General features: G+C 41.8%; 1 protein-coding gene across 2 annotated transcripts in view; it reads left to right on the forward strand.

Annotated features, from left to right (window-relative positions):
• Positions 1 to 21,848, forward strand: part of CrebA (Cyclic-AMP response element binding protein A) — a 45,218-nt gene extending 23,370 nt beyond the window's left edge. The window contains exons 1-6 of one of the 2 annotated variants that reach the window (XM_031982518.2): positions 2,942 to 3,280; positions 11,558 to 11,894; positions 13,547 to 13,884; positions 15,508 to 15,783; positions 15,873 to 16,016; positions 16,356 to 21,848. In XM_031982518.2, the coding sequence (XP_031838378.1) occupies positions 11,663 to 11,894; positions 13,547 to 13,884; positions 15,508 to 15,783; positions 15,873 to 16,016; positions 16,356 to 16,541 (1,176 nt within the window). In that variant the 5' untranslated portion in view covers positions 2,942 to 3,280; positions 11,558 to 11,662 and the 3' untranslated portion in view covers positions 16,542 to 21,848. Of the gene's footprint in view, positions 1 to 2,941; positions 3,281 to 11,557; positions 11,895 to 13,546; positions 13,885 to 15,507; positions 15,784 to 15,872; positions 16,017 to 16,355 lie in introns of those variants that run through there. The other variant, XM_031982517.2, reaches the window with a different exon arrangement.

Below are 21,848 nucleotides of genomic sequence, written 5' to 3' on the forward strand. Positions count from 1 at the left end.
AGCAGTTATCCCCCATTTTGATAATAATTCACTGCCAAAGAGTCTATCCTACAAACTATTCGCCAAACAAATCCCTCCGCGAGCCGTCTGTCTTTCTACAGCCATCGATTCATAAAACTCGAAACGACGGGATCGTAAAGCGTGCTAAATATGCGCGGGACTGCCCGCACGGGAGAGAAAAAAAGATGGCGGCGGGCAGCGCGACGGCGTTAATGTGCGAATGGGGCGTCAACGATCATCCGCAATTCCGGTAGCCGAAGTGGCGCGCACTGAGTGGATATTTTCCATGGTTTCAAGGTTTCCAGAGTTTCTCGACTTTCCTGCCACACGGGCGAGCGAGGCAGCGGTGCCTGTCGGGAAGGGATCAGGTTTTGAAACGAGTCGCGCCGGGTACAGCGCAGCTCTCGCGTTAGTTTCAGCGATCAGCAAACTGAAAGTGCACAGGGGCAAGGGGATTCTTCCACTCACGATGCTCGTACCAATGGCGGTCTGATTTCTTCGTCCCGTGGCTCGGTAGCAAAAACGTTCCGAAACTGATAACTACGGAACAGAACGTCGCGAATGGTCGTCTCCCATTAACCCATACACTTCCAACCCTTTGCAGCCGAATGTCGACGAAACGTTCGTATTTGGAAGACTAAGTCGCAGGCAAATGATTTAATTACTCGGACAGCAAGAGATTATGTAGCTTCTGTTTTTGCTATTATTTAGGCGATTCGTATATAATTTAGCTTCATCTGTTGACGGTTTTGTACATTTCGAAGAATCTTCGTCCGCAAAGGGTTAAGCTTTAGGACAGCGGCCGTAACGTGAGAGGTAAATAGTAGACACGTTTGATCTACACAGTGAGTTCTCATGTTTGCTCCATCGACCATCGAGCTAATAGTTTTCGTTTAGCGAGCTAGCGTAGAGGCAAGACTCTTCTACTCGTAATCCTCGGCTGCTTCATCTTTCGACTCATGGTGATTATTGACGTAGGGAAATAACAAAGGAAGAGAGATCGAATGCGTGGAGTCAGACGAAATTGTAGAGAATTTTGTCTTCTGTTGCGTCTCGCTTCAATTCGTTTCTCTTGACGATTTCATAGAGCAAAATACACAAAATGGGAAGAATAATATTAAATTTCAGTTGCATTATTATTATTGCTCAGCTGAATGTCGCCGCATTGATTAGTATTGTTTATAATATAGATGTTTTTAAATCAACGTTTAACACTGACTGCCACGGCGGTCACCGATGACCGGAGCTTTTAAATTACAAGAAAATAATTATGACTTGGAAAATAATTGATATCGAGTACAAATTTTCTGTAACGTTCATAACTAGATAATAGGGTAATATAAAAATCTTCATATCAAAAAATTAATAATTCTTGCTTTGTCTCTTTGCTATAGAAAGAATAAGTGATCGTATCAAAGCGTGATTCGTATCAAAACTACCTTAAGATTATTAGATCTTTCAGATGTACAAAGTTTGTACTGAGAAGGGAATTAAAGGTCTAAGAAATGTTATAACATTGTTAATTTTCAGTAGAACTACTATCAAAATTGGTAGGAGTTGCCGACATATCACAAAACTATGTGGAGTGCTAAGGGTTAATATGAACTTTGTTAACCCTCTATAGGCTCATGTATCTTTGAGTTACGTGTCAGTATAGTGGCATCTTGTTGATTTATTTCATTTTGCACTCAAAGTGGTGAATAAAATGAAGTAATCGGTTAACTGCAATGTTTATACGCTCAGGCGTGAAAGTTTAACGTCATTGTAACTTAAAAGTTACGAAATATATTCGTTTGATGAAATTATTGAAATTATTGTTAATTCGTATTCATATGTGGGTATTTATTAATTTTGTACTACATAGTTTTGTTACAATCGTGAACAAAAATTCGGCCCATAGAGGGTTAAATGACCATGCGTCGTAAGCCGTGGTAGCCCGAGCATCGCGACTGGACGAGTCCCCTCGCCCCTGTGCCCTTTCAGCTTGACGGTCGTTGAAACTAACGCGAGAGCTGCACTGTAGCGACCTGTCGTCTTCGTCGCCATCGTCGGCGGCGGCCTGTTAAAACGTAGAGGGGAGCCGGACGCGAAGTGACGGGACGGTTTCGACGGGGCTCGAGGACGTTCACCTTTTTTCGTGACTTCGTCGAGCCTGGCACACGCTGGTAAAAGTGTCTTCTGCCGGCTAGAATCCCGCGGCTACGGCCATTTTCTCGTATCTCCTCGGATCTCGCGGAGAAGTCACCGGGTATTTCCGGTTGGATCGTTTTCGGCCGCGTGAACTCACCTCGGAATGGATGGCGTCGTAAAATCGTCGCGTGGTCCTGGACCGTGAGTCAGGCCTTTTTTCGGGGATTATGTAAGGAGCTTGGGAGTTCATGGTTTCGATGGGATTTTAGAAAGCAGCTGCGTAAACTGATGATTTTAATCAATTCTCTGTTATTTCGTATTGCAGCTGTGCTACTGGTTTTGCATTAGTAAAAGTTGCTTTTGTGTTTGTCTTATAACTGTATTGGAGGAGTGGAGACTGTAGTTGTGAGAAATGTTATTAACACTAAGCAATAATAATGTAATATACAAAATAAGTAGCAACTTATGGGTTTCTTAATCTATGAAAATTTCAGAAATTTCTATTCATTAAATGCATTGTTCGAACTAAGAGCTAACTAATTCCGAAAATTTCAATATTTCAATTACTCTCGTAGCTCCTGCGAATTACTAGAATTGCGAATACGATGACGAAGCCTCCGCGATACCTGAAGAATCTAAAAAGAATCACTCGACGCGTAAAATCGAGCGTCTTTGAACTGTTTTCCTGTCCGCCGTGCGGTTCTTTCCACGTTCCCGGATGTTTTATTCCGGCTCGATCGGAACGCGAATACCGGGAATTTATGCAACGCTGAATATTCGATCGCGCGGCCCAGAGGGAAACAATCGAGATCGTAACCGCTTAATCGATACGCTTTATTGCACCGGGAACGGCGTAATCTCCGCGCACGCGGCGCGATATGTCGGTACTCCCGCGCGACCGCCTTGATCTCGCGAGCTGCGCGAACGATAAACGGGGTCAGTGTTCCATGGGACGCGTCAAAAGTGCATTGGGAAAAACAAAAATGGACCGTTGAATTATTAATTTCGAATAAAGGCCATGAGGTGGCGATTTCTGCGACGCGACGCGTCTTGTCGCGGCTGCCACGTTTTATTGGCCATGACTTTGTTTCTTCGCGCAACAGTCATCCTCCACTCGATATAATTCGCGTTTAACGACGACTTGCGAGAGGTCAGTTCTGTTTTATGTTTGTTCAACTTACATAATTTCTTCTTTTCCTGCACGATCTGTAACAAAAAATGACAGTCAAGGTACGCAGAGTATAACTTAGAATCAACTGAATATTTCTTGCATAGTCATCTCCCGGTCAATGTAATTCAAAATTCTTCTCAATTACTTGAAAACAGTCATAGCATGCAACTAACCTATGTCGAATGAGAATGTTTAATAACGTAATTAAGTTGATAATAGTGTAATACAAGGATTGTAACGCGAATAGTTGTTGATGAATAATTGTTCCCGCTTTTCTTTACTACAACGGAGTGACTATTTTCTGGCGCTTAACGTGTTAATAATAACTCGCGAAAGGTCAATCGCGTCGAATATCCGCTGAATTTCTGTAATTCCCTGTCGCGCAGGATTTTGTAGAAGAACTTGGAAAACAGGTTGCACAGGGTACAGTTCGGCTAGAAGTAACTGAATCTTTTTTGTGTACAGTTATTCTGCGCTCGTTACGATTCACGTTCAGTGATAATTCGCTAAAGGTCAGTCCCATTGAACGTTCGTCGAGTTTGCATAACTCTTTCCGTAATGTTTGCAACGATAAGTGGCCGACTATGTTGCACGGTGTACAGTTTAGACGGAGTTGACTGTGTTTTTTAGCGTCTCGAGTTTTCACGAGCGGCGAGCACGGTTTTTCTGAGAATATACGTTTTCCTTGGAATTCTCGACGGGCGTTCTATCTTCGTTAGAATCTGCTTAACGTCCTCGTGTTTCCTTTGCGCATCGCCGATGGCGTCGATAACGTGATTAATTCACAAGATGCGGGGACTATATCGATTATCCCACAGACAGAGTGCCTCGAGTGTAGATGGGACTTTCAAGGATCATTTTCCGCGATTACATGACTTCGAACTAATCGGGGTTGATTACATTAGTATCGAGGGGGGAGAGACGTTTCTTAAAATGATTAAGATGGATGGAACCGATGATTTTATTGACGTAGATAACGAGATGCATCAGACATTGAAGGTTAATTAACTTAAGGACATTCGTTCAAGCAAACTTGAATTTCAAGATCTTGAGAAAATAAATTACAAAAGTTCAACTATTCAAGAATGAAATAAAACTTGTCTAAATCATTGGGAATACCACTTAGATCGATTTAAAAATTCAAACTCAGAGAAGCTCCATGAAACTGAACACAAAAATGACGAATGTCAAGTTAAATTTCATCACGAAAAATTATGTTTCAATAATTAATACGATACGTTGAGAGATCTTTCTCCATACACGCCAATTTTGAGTTGTACACAGGAACTCCGTGTTGGCAACCTTTTACCAACTTGTCAACGACACGCGACACCGAAGGCTGGGTCAGGAACAATATTCCGCTGCCTCTGCAAATAATTTAATGCCGTGTGCTGCCGTTTATGAATCGATGCAGCGTCAGTGTTCCGCCTATATCTGTTCCTCCGGCCAACCCCGCACTGTTGAACACAGGCGACCTGCGGTCTTCTTATTAGATCGAAACTTGTACTCAGTTTGCCTGCAACCTAGCCCTGATATCGAGAATCCACTCTACGGAGAAACCGGTTGAGAGATTTTTGACTGTCGAACGAAAGTCTATCCCACATGCCTTGGGCTTCTGTCTCTGCTCGTTCTAATACTACCAAAATTAACTATTAATAACTTTCTACTAACTTCAACCCTTTACACTCGGAAGTATTTCTCTAGAAATACTTAACATTTTCTAACTAGACGAAGGTGATACTTTTCGACATTAACCCTTAGCACTCCAGGTTTTTTGTAATCTATCAGCAACTGCAACTAATTTTTATAGTATTCGTAGAAAAAATTAGAAATACTATAACATTTCTTCGATCTTTTATTTTCCTCCTTAGTACAAAATTTGGATGCGTGGAAAATCGAATAATTTTAGGGTAGTTTCTTTAAGATTCATTAAAATATTTAATATTATAACTGGTGCAATATTGGAGCCTACAGAGTTCAAAGAGTTAACTCAAAGAGAAGTCACGAGTAAATTGAGAAACAAAGCTTTCTTATCCCAGTATTTCACAGATCGATGCATTATATAGAGTTCAACATTAAACATCAAATTTTGTAGTTTAATTGTTTCTAATCAAGTGGTGACTGAGAGTCACGTCGAGTGCAAAGGGTTAATATTGATATGGAAAAGAATGGAATGTGAAAGTAAGAGTGTTTTGGAAGGTTCCATCGATCGAAGTTACTTTTATAGTTTGTCTGATTGAGGGGAACGAGATTAAGAAATATTTGATATTTAATACTTTCCAATTTTTAAATTTAAAAACTTTAACTAGCGCAGGTGTCTCTTCTTGGGAAATTAATTTTCTCCTTGACGAAAATAAAGGGTGCCATCGCGCATCGAATGGGCAATGACAGTGTCCTCTTGTGAAATAATATGAGTTCTGCTGAGAAATATTGTTTGTCGCAACGCCGAAACGGAAATTGCCAGTTACCGACCGTAGAAGTCTATGGTTTTCACTAAGGCATTGACATGGCCGGGCTGAGCCAGCGAAATAACTGCTGAAGAAAATTGCTGAGCCGGAGACCGTCGGCTCTTGCACTTCCTGTATGGCTTCGCAGCAAATTAATATCGATGGTGAAATTGCCGATTACTTTCTAGAAATGAATCCTACGGATTGTTTCCTTATCCAGGGACACCGACTCGTCCCAAGAATAACACCGTTGCCATTTTTATCAAGAATATCACGTGAAATTATATTTAAGTGAAAATACAAACATTTTTTAAAGTCCTTTTCGATTATTTAATACTCCTGTATAAAATAATCTTCTCTATTTAACTTCTATTTCATGAGTACTGAGAATTACTTGTTAATCCTTGAAAATTCCTTTCATATTTAAAATATGATAATTTGACTCTAAAAGACTAAGGAAAGAATTAATGACACTCGAATCGATTGTATCGAATTTCTTCCTGTTCTTAACATCTTGAGGAGGTATTTTTTTTATCAAAATCTAAGAGGGAAGTAAATGTTTTCTAAGACGATCCTTCCGCGTAACCGGAGATCTCCGGTAAGTGGCAAGGAAGTGAGAAGTTTCTAAGGAAACATAGTTGCACCCTTATCATCGCGAACGATCGGGAGAAAAATGACCCGGTGCCGGCCATTTCCGGCGGAAGTTGAAGGTGGAAGACGCGAGATAAGCGGCCGACGCCGCGACTGAAGCATAACGGAAAATCGGAGAGTGGAAACCGAAGGAGGAGGAAGAAGCTGGAGGAAGAGATAGGCGAAGGAGAAAAGGAAGAGTCGTGTCGCGACCTTGTGTCCGAGTTCCGCATTACTGAAGCGCGACTGATCTCTCGAATCCGCTTGTTCCTCGACAATTTCGGATCGACCTATAATTTTCCTATTTTCCAAACAATGTCCAAACCATCATGTCCCAGCAAATTAGAATTCAAACAAGAATTTCTATGAATTAATTTACGAAACTGGAGTTGAATATAAATTTCTATCGTTAAACATGCGATACAAAAAGTATTTGAAGCTTCTGTAACATGGTTTGCATCGAGATGTTTAAACCGCGTTTTATGGGCAGACTGCAAATGAAGGAAGATTACAGTTTATCGATGACCGATTGTTCCTTGACCGGTTGCTCGACCGATGACCGTTACTTTCAGCATTTCCGAGACTCCGGCCAAGATCGTTCCACGATTTCCCATTTGCTCGGCCAGTTTCTAAAAGATTTCTAACTGTTGACCTTTCCTCGATTTTTCCAGACAAATCGTTTCGCGTCGTTCGAACTGTTCCTTGGTCGTTTCCTCTCCAGCTCCATTGTTGTAGATAATGAGCCACAAACAGGACATCGCTGCGGTGGCAGTCCCAGATTGTTGGCAGCTAATTGTCTAGGGAAAAATAATTGCCTGCTTCTGAAAAACCACCGAGTCCTTCTGGCGATTAAACGAACCGTGGCGAATCGGTGCGCGACAGAAATTTTTTATGCAATCGCTGCACGGAGTTTCCTTGTAGTCTCCTTTTGGCAAAATGTTCCGTTTGCAAACTACCTTTTATTGTTGCTCCTCTGTTATTTTTGTATCTTTTGCCGTGTGAAAAGGAACGTTAACCCTTCGCGGACGAATGTCGACATTTCGGCGAGATGAAATGTTGATGTTTCGAAGACTAAGTCGCCGACAAATGATTTAATTACTCAAACGGCAAGAGATCTGCTCGTGGGTTCTGATTTTTCTATTATTTAAGTAATTGGTATATAATTTTGCTTCGTCTGCTGAAGGTTTTGTATGTTTCAAAGAATCTCCGTCTGCAAAGGGTTAAAACAGTTGCTTTTGAAAAAGCGAAAGAGAAATATTGCAATTTAATATTGCAAAGTATACAAAATTTTACTTCAAGGTTAGTTGAAAATTACGTCTCTTTGAACTGTTTTAATATTGTTCTTAACATGATCTACCTAAAAATATTGAACAATTTCACTGATAAAAACAGCAACCTTTTCAGCATCATCAAAAGATTTCGGAGCTCTCAGAAACTTTCTCCCCGATACCTCACAGCTGCAACACCAAACTTCCTCAAGTACCCCCCCAAAAAAATGACAAAAACATTAACCCCTTGCACTCGGAATGCCAGGCCTGCCGGCACAAAGATTTATTCCGACCGCTCGTAATGCCAGCACAGCTGGCACGAGCATTCATTTCGCGCTTCACCCAGGAAATTCTTTTAAACGGTATCACGTTGCCAACGGTTAACAACACATAAAGTTTACACATCTGACATCATCGAATTGCTACCAAAACCTATCGAATCGAGACACCTGCTTTCGTCAATTCTAATTTACAATTTCGCAAACTCATTAATTCACCCCCCAACTTCACAAACTCATCAATCCAAATTCCGAACTGAATCATTCAAATCCAAACCAAGACCACACCAAGACCTAACCAAAACCTATCAAAGCAAGGCACCAACTTCCGTCAATTCTTTCCCAACTCATTCATTAATGCGTTGAATGCCGCACGGTTTAGAGCAAAATACACAAAATGGAAAGAACATACTATTAAATCATTGAATTGCGTTATTATTATTACATGTTCATCTAGCTGAATACCACCGCATCAGGTAGCATTGTCTATAATATAGAAATATCTTCTAATAACCATCGTTTAATTGAGTGAATTATAGTAATTCAATTTGCTTGGCACCGGTGACCCCCATAGCATTCAACGTGTTAACCCTTTGACGAATGTCGATATTTCGATCAGATGAAACGTTCATATTTGGAATACTAAATCGCAAACGAATGACTTAATTACTTGAATAGCAAGTGATCGGTGTATAGTTCCATTTTTACTGTTTAAGCATTCGATGTATAATTTAGCTTCAAATGTTCCAAGCTTTGTGTACTTTAACCCTTAGCAGTCCTATGTCGAGTCCGACTCGACATTCTATTTTATTGCAATCCCTACCCGTTTTACCAATTTTTTCTATATTTATTTGTAGCGTCACAATTGTACCATTTAAAGGTAACATTTCAATGACTCCCAAGTATTCTTGAATAAATAAATAGAGCGTCACATTAACCCTCTATAGGCTCATGTAACTTTGAAGTCACATATCAGTATGTGGCATCGTCTTGATTTATTTCATTTTGCACTCAAAGTGGTGAATAAAATTAAGTAATCAGTTGACTTAAACTTTTATACGCTCAAGCGTGAAAGTTTAACGTCATTCTAACTTGAAAGTTATAAAATATATTCGTTTGATGGAATTATTGAAACTATTGAATACATTCTTAATTCACATTCATATGTGGATATTTATTAATTTTGTATTGCATCGATTTTGTTATAATCATGAACATAAATTCGGCCCATAGAGGGTTAAGATTGCAATTGAATGAACTAACGTCGACGTGAACCTCAAAGTGAGAAACCAAGAGCACTTCGGACCGCAAAGGGTTAAAATCCCCATCTTCCCAAACTCATCGCTCCAGCTGCCTAACCCTATGCACCAATCCATCACTCCAACTCACGAAACACGGATACTCCGTCCAAACCATCAGCAACGCCCGAACGAAACGGAACACCCCGTACATCCCGGGGACATGGGACCCGCAACCGTGACGGGGGCCGGGATGAACAAGAAAAAAGAACGGGTAGCGAAGGGAGTCGGACTCGGTCGGAGAGGCAGAAAAAGTGGAAGCCTCACGGCTTGACCTTGGCTCGGAGTTCCGCATTGCGCGCTCGCTCGTTCCCGCGGGAAGGGCCCGGCGAGCAGCGTCGCGGGCCGCGGGGGCCCGGCCGGAATAAGGGCGAGCATCGGGGCCCCGGCTGGCCGCTGCGCCGCTCCGCGCCGCGGCAGCTTTTCCCGCGCGCACGGAGCTCTGCCTCGGCCTTCAACTTGACCGCTCGACGAGCCAAGCGCCCTTCTCCTTCGCGCGGCGAACGCAGCGCGCCGTGACCGCTCCGAGATACGCGCTCGCGCGTTCATACTACAATTTTAGAAGCCGGGGTCCTTGACACCTTCGCCCAAGACAACTGGCAGCCATTGACAGCCTCGAACGTTGCTCCCCCGTCCATTGATTTGCGCCGCTCGTACGCGCTGCTTGGCAACTAGCTCCCCCGGCCAGATGAAACCTTTCTAATCACCGGTGGATCGTCGTTCTTGACCAATCCCCGGTTTTTCGGTGACACGCCAAGTGTGACGAGAATTCACAGAGTTCCGTGGGATTCTATCGATTCGCTCCGAAGGATTTGCCCTCGGCAAATGGTGTTTGGTGAACGAGACTTTAGAGGATCGACCCTTTGCACGAGAGAGCAATATTGGATGTATTGTCATGGGATGTGGATGTTTGTAGATTTAGTTATATGGAAATTAATGTGCAAGGATGGTTCAGTTTGATACTTTATGTTGCGTTTAAGGAGCAGTGTTGATTATCGTGTCCTAGATCTTAGCTCTAATTTCGAGGATCCATATGAAGCGTTTATGTTTTTAGGAACGGTGAAGAATTTGATAAACTTCTTTGAATCTGATGTTATTAAAGAATACAATCGCAGGAATGTAATTGAAGGAAGTGTCAAATGTGTGTAGAATTATTCGAATTCTAGGATTTTCTTGTTTCAAATAGAGTTTCCTTTCGTTCGCTTTTGTCTCCAAAAATTTGTTGCCTGTAACTGAGGTGAAGCACGATAAGAACGATAATTTGTTCACGTGTCCCACCTGTGTATACGGGGTGATTCATTTATTACAGCCCGGCGACCTTGAGCCACTCACAGACTGTCAAACGTATGAAAAAGTTGCTCGAACGACAATCGTCTGGTATCAAAGGGGTCGCGGTAATCACCCGTTTGCAATTTTGTCGTTCCTCGAGCGTCGCGTTCGAGTTAAACCGAGCGTGGAACAATATGGAAACCACGCTCCGAGCGATCATTTCGAATTCAAACCTCGGATCTTCCTCATTGGGATTCTTGACATTGGCCCGAGCGGTACCGTGACTGTCGAAAGTAGTACCAACCCGCTTTGACATTGTCCTTCTGAACAGCGATTGCGTAACGAAGAATTTGTCAGAATTTTCTGCTGCGTTACGAAACACAGGTGTCACTTATCACTTCGCTAAGTAGTGACCTTGGAAAGTCATCTTCGACCTTTAACGTATAATTAAATAAAAAATGTCTTATCGACACATTAGACTAAGTAAAAAAATATATAACCATTAAGCAAATCAGAAACTATTTTTTATTATATCAACTAGCAACACGTTCTTTTAATCGTTATGCTCATTATATATTACATATCATACAAATATTATATAAGTAAATAATGAACGTTCAATTTAAAATTTTAATTTAACCCTCTATGGGCCGAATTTTGTTTCGTGATTATAACAAAATTTATGCAGTACGAAATTAATAAATATCAACATACGAACACAAATTAACAATGTATTCAATAGTTCCAACAATTTTATTGAAACGAATATATTTTGTAACTTTGAAATTACAATGACGTTGAACGTAAACGCCTATGTGTACAAAAGTTTAAGCTGCTTAATTATTTAATGTCGTTAGTCATTTTGCAATAAAAAATTAAATACATCAATTTAACTCGGTATATTGATGTGTAACTTCAAAGTCACACGAGCCTATAGAGGGTTAATTTCAATTTCTACGAGTTGCTCCATAAAGTAAACTCCTTTGGAACACCGACGTTTCGGCGATCAACATTCCGAGTACGGTGTGCAAAGCAAACAATGAACATTGCGTTTCTCAATTCGCAGGCCCTTGGCCAGGACGTTTTATTGGGGACCAAGGAAGAAGAATGGGGCAACGTGCTCTGTGTCCGAGACAAATCCTCGCTGGGAGTGGTGCTGAGGGACCGTTTGATGACGGACGCGGCCCTCGGTGGTCCAAGACTGATAAAATCGGAACACAGTTACAGCCTCTTGGCGTCCAGCCCTCCGCCGAGTCCAGCGACCCCTGGTGCCAATCCCCACACACCAAATTCCGGGTCGTCCGGCGACACGGTCGCCGCGTCCCTCTCAAATACCAGTTCCTCCATTGACTCCAGCAATCTGGATCATCATAAATCATTGGACATTCGCAGCAGAATCGACGGTAAGTACGCGAACGTCGTACACACTCGAAATACGAAAGTTTCATTTGAAATTATTCCATTAACGACGAAAGAGAATATTGCATGAATTAATTAAAACGGTCGCTCGTTAGCGTAACTCATTTCTTAATAAGACAGTTTATTAGATTAGTTACTTTAGCGATACATTCTAACATGTTGAAGTGCATGCACTTCAGAAAATTCAGTTACCCTGTATGCGCGTGAATGTTTACTGTTATCACCGTAAGCGGAAGATTATCCTACCATTTTCTACGATGAGAGCAAAGAAAGTATAGTCGATCAAGGTCATTTCCCCTTCCACGCGCGTCAGTGGGCGGAGAAAGAGTCTAGAGAGAGTGGTGGGGGGATATCGCACAGAAAGAGTTCACTAACCTCAAAGCAAAAACTTCTTCAGTTACTCATATTAGACCTTCAGCCTCTTCTTCTATTTTTGTGCTTCGTTCTTTTGTAACAATGAAAATTTGAATTTTGTATATGCTACGTTGTTTTGTAAAATATAAGAACTCGAATTTCTAGTTAGAGAACAGTCTATAATGAGGGAGAAATGTCATTGTTATCCTGGAAAAGGTCACCGTGTCAGCACCTGTAATGGCGACGTGTAACATTACAGAATGCAGGGAGAAGATAATGCTTCTGTTTTCCGGAGAATAACGTAACAACATGACATATTTTTACGATCAGTACCGCCTGATCTAGTAAAGCGAAACGTCGTTGATCCATTAAGCGCCGAAGACGACACCGCACCGTCTGGATCGCGGCGTATCAGAAGCACATAATGATTGGATCTGATTACCGTTGCCCCGCGATTTCTTCGGCGAGAACCCCGGCGAACGTTGTCGTTTTATATACACCGTTGCTCGAAAACCTGGAAACCGGGTCTCCGAACCGATCGACCGTTCATTTCGAATTTAACGCGGCGTTCACCTCGATTCTGCTAATTATAGACACTTATGTAAATCAACGATTATTTTTTCGGAAGCATCTCGATGTAAATTATCACGACAAGAACGATGTTCGAGTTATTAAGAAAATCGTTAAGTAAATAATGAGATACAGATTCAATTAAACGGTGGTTTACATGGGCGAGGATGCTACGATGCTAGGATTCTTATGCAAATACGATTGTTTAGACAGCAATTCACTGATAGTCGAATCTCGTAAAACTTTCGTCCCATTTTTATCGAGAAGGAGATTTCATAAAAATCGTGTTGACTGATATCCGAACTGTCTAAGACTATAAATAAAACGAAATTGACTCATTCTGTTCATTTATTTTATTTTAACATACCTTAACACTAGAACTACGGATCAAAATGACCCATTCCAGATTTCTTCTTTTCGCGATTATCAAAAAAATAGATGCTTCTCTGGGAGGTATTAAAGAAATTGATTTGGCAACATGCAGATTGAATAATGAATCAATTAAAGTCTCAATAGACATACTCTCGATGTTTCTATAAAGAAGTTTCAAAAAATCAATTTTAATACTCAGTAGTTCTAGCGTTGAAGTTTTTTTATATATTGTATTACGTGACAGATTATATTTTATAGGTTGAATGTTTTTAAGCTTTGGATGCCCCGTGATTGGATATTACCGAAGAATAGCAATAAAAAGAAATGATGATGGTTTCAGACATGGAAGAGGAGTGTTTCCCGGTAATCTCGATGAACGCGACCTCGGGACGCGGCGAGATGTCGTCGTCATCGTCGCCGTCATCGACGTTGCCGGCGTCGTCTACCTCAACCATTATCCTAAGGAGAACCAACAATCTAGTACCTGAAGACGTGGAATGCGTTGAGATCAAAGGGGAACCGCTCAGCGCGCCCAGTAGTCCCTCGGAATCCTGTCAGACGACGATAGTCGACGACAAGAGCACGATAACCATGGTGTTCCCCCAGAGCCTTCACTTCTCCAAGAACCATCTGTCGCAGACCAGCGACAGCGAGGAGGACGATGAAGAATATTATCAGGTAGCTATCGATTTTTCATCTTTCTCGTATCGACTACGATACTTCTTAATCGTCCTGTATAACCCTCGATTCATCAAAATTTGATGGCCGAACTAATACCTAGGCGGACTATAATTTCAACGATGAAGAATATTATCAGGCGGCTATCGGTTTATCTCTTTTTCGTCGGCCAACATATTTTTGAATCTTCCTGTATCACCTCTGATTCATCAAAATTTGATAATACTATCGCGAAGACTGTAATCTGGACGATGAAGGATACTGTCAGGTAGTCATTGATTCTTTATCTTTCTCGTACGATATTTTTTAATCATCCTGTATCACCTTCGATTCATCAAGTTTGATGGGAAAACTATTACCTATGGGGACTATAATTTAGACGACGAAGAATATTATTAGGAAACCGTTTCCCCTTTTTTCAACTGTATTTTTGGGTCGCTCTGTATCGCCTGCGATTCGTATATCTTGATGCGAAGAGTGCTATAAAGACTAGTTTAGCTAACCGAGGTTGAGACCTCAACGCGCATACGCAAATCACGTGATCCGTGAGAAAAGCTCCTCCCCCAATGTGACTGAATTTTACTGTCGGTTAATTATAGTTGGCTACATTTGAAACCTCTAACAAGGAAGTATTTCCACTGCAGCAGGATGGTTTTTATTATAGAATTGTATCGAAGAAGTGTGAGATACGGGGTTAGAAATTTTCGGTTGATGTTGAGTACAGTTAATTGGAACCTCTTAGAATAACAAGCGTTTCAGAGACAGTGAAATCACTGTCTTCCAAGATCCCATCAGAGGCTATATTTAGAGCTCTGTTAACTAGCTGTGATATGCAAAGTACAACCATGTGAACTTCTTAAAGTCAACAGACAGCACAGTAAAGTCATCGGGTGGGGACAGTTTATGTTTCGACATAGGCGTAGCCTATCTTTCGATCTCTCTTCACTGACAGTGTCAAACCATTGTAAATTCACCATCCGAAATTGAGTATTCAATTTTATTCGTCAACATTATTAACCCTCTGCACTCCGTTGGCTCTGCTGTAGACAATTTGCATCGCAGATGTCATATGATTAACTTAAAATTGTAAAATTTTTCACTTTCTATTTACTCGAACAAAGCGAATTGTCAACAGAAATTAAAATACGCGAATCCATGAATATGATTTTTCTATTTCGAAACGGAATTGTGGTTCTTGAAAGTGTCGCTATAGAATGACCAATTAACGTATTGAAAATGTGAGTGCAAGGGGTTAAATAGCCCCGAGTAAGCTAGAAGCAGTTAACCCATTCACTGCCAGTCACGAATATACTAGCAAGAGATTGCCAGTTTGGTACAATCTTGGTTGTATTTGAAATGTATCGTAATATAAAGCAAAATAAATTGAAAGTACAAATGAAATCACACATTTTATGCTAGCAGTGAATGGGTTACTACAAAATTTGTCATTGTTATAAAAGAATAAGGAATATTGTATAGAATGCCTAAAATTCTCATGGAACGTGTTAAATCAACGACTCGCGCGCGTAACGTTGAAGAGCGGACTCGTACTGTTTCGGGACTCGCGAGCTGCAACTCCATTAATCCTTCAATCTCTCGATCATTTTATCTCTCTGCCCACAGGGTATGGAAGTAGAAGATTACAACGGCGAGGCTTGCACCGACAAAGAAACGAATTCGCGCTCGTCGAGGCAGGGCCTGCCGCCGACGCCTCCCAGCAGCGCAAGCTCCGACAGCGAGGGTACTGCTTCCGCTTCCTGCTCGCCGGAACGCCGGGATTCCCAGAGCTCGACGCACGCACAGAATCTCAGAGGCCTGCTGACGCCCAGGCTGTACGTGACGAACACCACGCACACAACCAGACAGCCGATCCACACGCCGTTGATTTCCTGCCAGCCGGTGAGCATACCGCGAAAGAAGATGACCGTGGCGGGCCGCTGGCCGATCGTCTCCGCGCGCCGTAACGTAACGCGAAATCGAATTTGCAGAAGGGTTCGACGGGCGTTCTCACGCTGACCGACGAGGAGAAGAGGACGCTCATCGCTGAAGGCTATCCCGTGCCCACGAAGCTGCCGCTGACCAAACAGGAGGAGAAATCGCTGAAGAAGGTGCGGAGGAAAATTAAGAACAAGGTGAGCTTTCGTTGGTTTCCCGAGTAGCCTTCCAGGAGTTTTCAATTAGGTTATTGGAATGAAAGGCTGCAATGTTTGCCACTGAGAATTTGTTATAGGAAATGTTTATAATTGAATATGTAGCAGTAGGTTTTGAGAATTCTGTTAGTATGAAGGTAGTGATTGGGTGTTATGTGAAGAAACTGTGGTAACGTTGTTCGTTAGGAGTTTAGTAAATTATAGCGAGTTTTTGAATTTATTATCTAACTGGCAAGAATAAAGACTCAAATTCAGATTAGTTCAGGCTCTAAATAGCTTCGAAGCTACTTGTAAACCGTCACCGTTCTCTTCGAATTACAGATCTCCGCGCAGGAGTCCCGGCGAAAGAAGAAAGAGTACATGGACGGCCTAGAGCGACGAGTCACCTTACTGTCGAACGAGAATTCCTCGTACAGGGACCGACTGAACGCGCTGGAGGACCAGAACCGCGAGCTGCTGAAGGAGCTGCAGCGTCTGCAAGCCCTGCTGCAGCTGCAGAACTCTTAGACCCTGTCCCAGGTCCCGTCAAAGTAATCTTGTCACGTGTATCGAGGACTTCGAGCATCATGGGTCCAAAAGGCCGATCGATTCACTGTCACCGAGGTCCTCCAACCTTCAAGACTGGCGACCGGGTCCCTTCAGCAGTGTTCTTGATCGAACGTCGAACTGGGACTGCGCTAATTGGGCCGATAACCCCGTCGACTTGGGCAGTTCATCGGAGAGAAAAGAGGATGGTCGATCCTTCGTCTGGTTCATTAGCTTCTAAGTCACTGGAGAAAAGTTGGGAGCCCGTCTCCGGGGAGCTCGTGCAATTCCTTTACATTCCTGTAAAGTCTTCCTTGCGTAGAGGCGGCTCGAGTATTTCGGATCGCTGTCCAACGACCAATTTTTACCTAAGATTAGCTACGGATTCTATGGTTCGTATCGTCTTCCCGGTTCCGTCGTCTGGGGAACCGATGGGGTTCGGTATGCGTTGACCGGGAGTGCCTTCTTTCGCTGGTTCCGTACGTTTCTTCCGACCAGGGAAACGCGCCTCGCCTCCGTTTCATCGCCGGATTTTAACCCCGCCTTATCACGGCGTCTAGATCGTACGAAGCAAGTTGGAGAACAGTGCAGTTGCTGTTTAAACCGCTACCGATTTAGGGTTAGCCGGCCGTTCGAGGCCGCTACCACCACTCCTGTGAGCGTTGACTCGGTGGGCGGAGCCTGAGGCCTTGCTCGACCAATCGTTTTATTCTTATAAAATTCTCTCGTGTATCCATCGAATTTGTTACTATTTCTGAGAACTTTTATGCACCGCAACATGGAGGAAATGGATATTTTGAAAATATAGTCGTCCGTTTTGGACGAGGAAGGAAATATTTTTCTCCGGGTTCTCAGTCGTTAAATAGGGAAATGTAAATCTACGTGAGAATCCAAGGTATAGATATTATTATTCGAGCGCAGATTGATTGATCGACGCAACTGCACGTAACGAGTAATATCCCCTGTTTCTTGGTAGCGTGAGTCGACACGCGATGTTCGATAAACGGGATAGGCGTAGAAATAGAGAGAAACAGGAGACGTTCGATTGCTTCGTTTCAAAGGTAATGAACGAAGGTGTTGATGGGTGAGCGTGAAAGTTTATATTAATCGTCGGAGTATTTAACGATGTTTCCGCGCTGTTTCTCGCGAGTCGATTATTTATGACCGCCGAGGAACCGTTCAATTTCGTCCATGAAATCCGTGCGCTTTCTCGGGTGTTCGCGTGCAGTCTGTTGATACGGAAGCCTGTTTGAATCCCGTGACGTCGTACGTTCAGTGATGTTGCGTGTTTATTATGATTTTACGAGTTCACGAGTCGTTGTCTGTGCGCATGCCCCATCGCGGGCGAGCATTGTGTAATTTCCACGAACTTAAACGTTACTTTAGGGATAATTCACACACACCACACCCACACGAATTTTGTACATTGCATTTCTGTTTTCTTTGGGAACACGAAAGTTCTTTTCCGCGTCGTCCGCGCGCTGCAGGGAGAACTACTTCCATTTAGATTTTAACGATACCGTGCAATGATAATCGCTACTTCGATCTTGTTTCTTTCCCTTTTTCTTTCCCCAAGTAGGAATAATGTTTCTTTTAAACAAAGGATGAGGTGCAATTTTTTCTTTAAAAGTAAGTTGAAAGTGCAAAGTAAATTTTATTCGTTTGAGCCGTCATTCGCGAGAGAAATAACCTCAACGTTGCGTGCAGCGGCGTGGCCCACCAGCCGCCATTTTGTCGGCCACACTTCAAAGTTTTGGGATGATATTTCTCGTAAACGCAGCATGCTATGAAAAAAATTCTTTCTACAAGTTTGGCTTAGTTTTTTTACGAAGAATCAGTTTTTAAAGATGAATTACACTTCACCTTGTTTCGCTGTCGAATTTAGCGATCCACGAATTGATACCAGCACACCTGAATACAAATATCATCGATCACGTTCGCGATCTATTTGAGTTAGAATTGAAAAGAAGAAACAGATTTCCAAAGGCCCAGAATTCTCGGAAAAAGTCGAACTGATCACTGCATCGCAACAAACAATAACTATCTTTATCTTCCATTATTTCTACAAACATAACGCATAACAAATTGTACAGTAAATTCTCATAAAGCCATGCCGTACGTCACGATATGCTCAATATTTAACGTTTATCATTTAAAGAAAGCCACCAAAATTCCTAAAGAATCTCTTTAAAAAAAAAGTTGATCAGTTTGGCTAAAAGGTTCGAACGTTCCGTCGATCACGCGAAAATAAGTCGCGCGTCGTTCCATGATAAGAAATAAGATAAAAGTTCAAAGATATATCGAGGCTAAAGATTGTTTTCAAGTAACTGTAGTTGTAACGCAAGACACAAATTGAGTAGGCGTAAAGTCGAAACGATATTTCGTATCCGAGAACGACGGCGATGACTCCGGTGATCGAGGAACGAATGAACGATCGTAGACGAGACAGAATTTCCGAAAAAATTGGGACCAGTTCGGCCGGATCGCGTTCCCGCGTCTCCTATTCCGTCATTAATCCTCCAAACGCGCGGCTGTCGGGCCGATCATGTTATTCCGGGTTCAAATATCCGTGCGAAGCTCTTCGTGCGACTCGGACGCACCGAGTGGTCACGTGTCTCGGGGGCTTTCCGGGCGTGGCGCGCACGCGGAAAATTTTCCTTCTGCCTTCGGTGATCCCTCGATCGCGGTTGGAAACGGCAATTGGATTGAGCGGGCAGCTACAATCGAGTTACCGAGTTCATCGAGCGCTGAGGTCAATAAAATTCCGGATCAATTAAGAGAGCATCGACAATGCAAATGGATTTAATTAAAAATATACCAGCAACGAATCGATTTAACATTGGAGAACATGTTGCAAACGACGAAAATGTGATTTTCAGATCGAACCAATGGAGAAAGTAATTATTTATAAATTTATTGATTTGGTACATAAGAACGTCAAAGAAAATCGAGTAGATTAATATAGCGTTCGTTCCATTTCAAACTGAGCAAAACGGTGTCTAAAAATAGAATATTGTCGCATTGATCTGATTAAAAAGGTGACTATTAACAAATTGGTAGACTTAGTATATTGGAGTAATACAGAAAATCGGATAGATTAATATGGTTTTCATTCCAAGTGAAAACGAGAGAGTTTCCAGTGAAGAATACATTGTCTTTCGATTGAATTAAAAAGTAATCATTAGCGAATTAATTGGCGTAGCATCGAAACGACGGAGGAAGTGTAACAGATTAATACGGTTTTTGTTCGAATACGGTACGACCGTTTGTCCCAGAGATATTCGATTCTCAAAGGAATCCTGGACAACTATACACTCTACTAGAAATTGTGCCGCACGCGTGTTTATAGTACAACCGAAATATACACGGATTGTGTGCTAGGGATGAAGTCAGAGTAAAATAAACGAGTAGAAAAAAAAACGCTGACTCCGTGACTGTCGGTCGCTTGCGACTATACAAGTATGGGATGCTGCTGCTTCCTCGAATTCCATGCTCCAGATCTGCCTCCATTAAAGCGGAGCTGCTGGAGCGAACGCGTTCACGCGGCCGTGCTCTTAAAGGTGACGCTATTTTCTATGACGTAACAGGCGTCCCACCCTGTAGCTAAACCATACTCGTGCAACGAGACGAATACAGTGCAATGGTCGCACTCCGATGATACGAATACGTGCAATATTTATTAATAAAATTTCAGCTCCTCCCTTATGACGAGTGAAGAAATACTTTCTGAAAGTGAATCTTCCATGGAACTGAAACGATCGTTAATCGTGACAGTTGAAAATATCAGAATGAAAATTTCCTTCTCTTTGCCCCTCTTGTCGGATAATTTTGTTCTTCAATCATTCGATGCATATCGTTTCTAATTATGAGATCGAAATTCTATTCCACAAGGTGTCGTTTCTAAGAATCGCGCGTAGAAAGGTGTCGCATTCAACGCAAGCCGTAACGTCGTCCAATCAATTTCCGCCCGGAAACTCGCGCGAAGAGCCTCCGCGCTTCCGTCGTTAATTAAGAGTCGATGAAAGGGGGGGGGGGGATCGTCTTTGTGTACAAAAATGCCAATTTAATGCAGTTTTACCGAGAACAGTGTGAACGAAAGCGAGAACGAAAGCGTGAGCGAGAGTTTAATATATTCTATTGATAAAGCTTTATATAAATATATATATAAAGAAAAAAAGAGAGATAAAAATATATATATATATTATATATATATATGTATACATAAGATGTTTCTATATAAAAACAGATAATATATGTATACAATAAAGAAACGTGCACGTTCCGCACGACGATAAGGAGCGCGCGTGTCGTTACGCAGTTTCGTTTTAACACCAGATTTACGGGTGTTTCTGGTATTCTATCTAGAACAATGAACGTTCGCTTCTATAGATCTTGGAAATTAGATAATAGACTTCAAAAACAGAGAACTATCACAGACTTATTAACCCTTTGCACTCGGAAGTTTCTTAGTGGAAATATTTAAACATTTTCTCATGAAATATAGATGACATTGTTTGAAACTAATTTAACGATAATTCACAGATAAATTAAGCAACAAAGCTGTTTTATTTAAATATTTCACATTGCAAAATATAATTTTAATTTAAAATACTCAATATTCAACTTCATAATTTTGCTGTATCAAATCACGTGGTGACTGAAAGTCACCTTTCGAGTGCAAAGGGTTAAAACTGACTTAACTCTTTTGAGACAAATTTTCGATACCACTTTTTGAGAAATGATTTACCACCAACGTTACTAAGATATTTGACACTTAACCAAGTTGACAGTGGGAAATTATGGTAATAGATTATGTTCCTTAAATTAATAAAGGTTCATTCATAATGAAGGAAGATGTAAGAAATTTGAGTAAATTGGTAGTTAGCATATTTAACTTGGATAAATGTGTTTCAATTGTTTCAAATTGGTTGAAATTGAATTAGATAATGTTTAGCGAGATCGATATCAGTAAGCGGAATCGACGGTTTCCGTAAATCTAGTGTTAAATAAACGTGGCGAGAGAAGACAGGAAATTATCATACGGAACTCATTCACCGCGTACGCGTTTCGCATATTGTGTCGAGTCTCGTATCCGCAACCGCGAAGAGTCTTTATATGTGTATTCCAGTATACGTGTCTGTAGTTGTGCGACGGTTTATCCTATTATCCTCTACGAAGTAAGTGTCTTTACGCGTTGCCGACGCGCCGCAAGAGCCACGTGGACGGCGTCGCACGTGGTCCGGGTTCGAACGTTGTAATGTCGAGGAATAAACACACATGTGACTTGAA

Source organism: Nomia melanderi, chromosome 1 (genome assembly GCF_051020985.1).
Source record: "Nomia melanderi isolate GNS246 chromosome 1, iyNomMela1, whole genome shotgun sequence".
NCBI lineage: Eukaryota > Metazoa > Arthropoda > Insecta > Hymenoptera > Halictidae > Nomia > Nomia melanderi.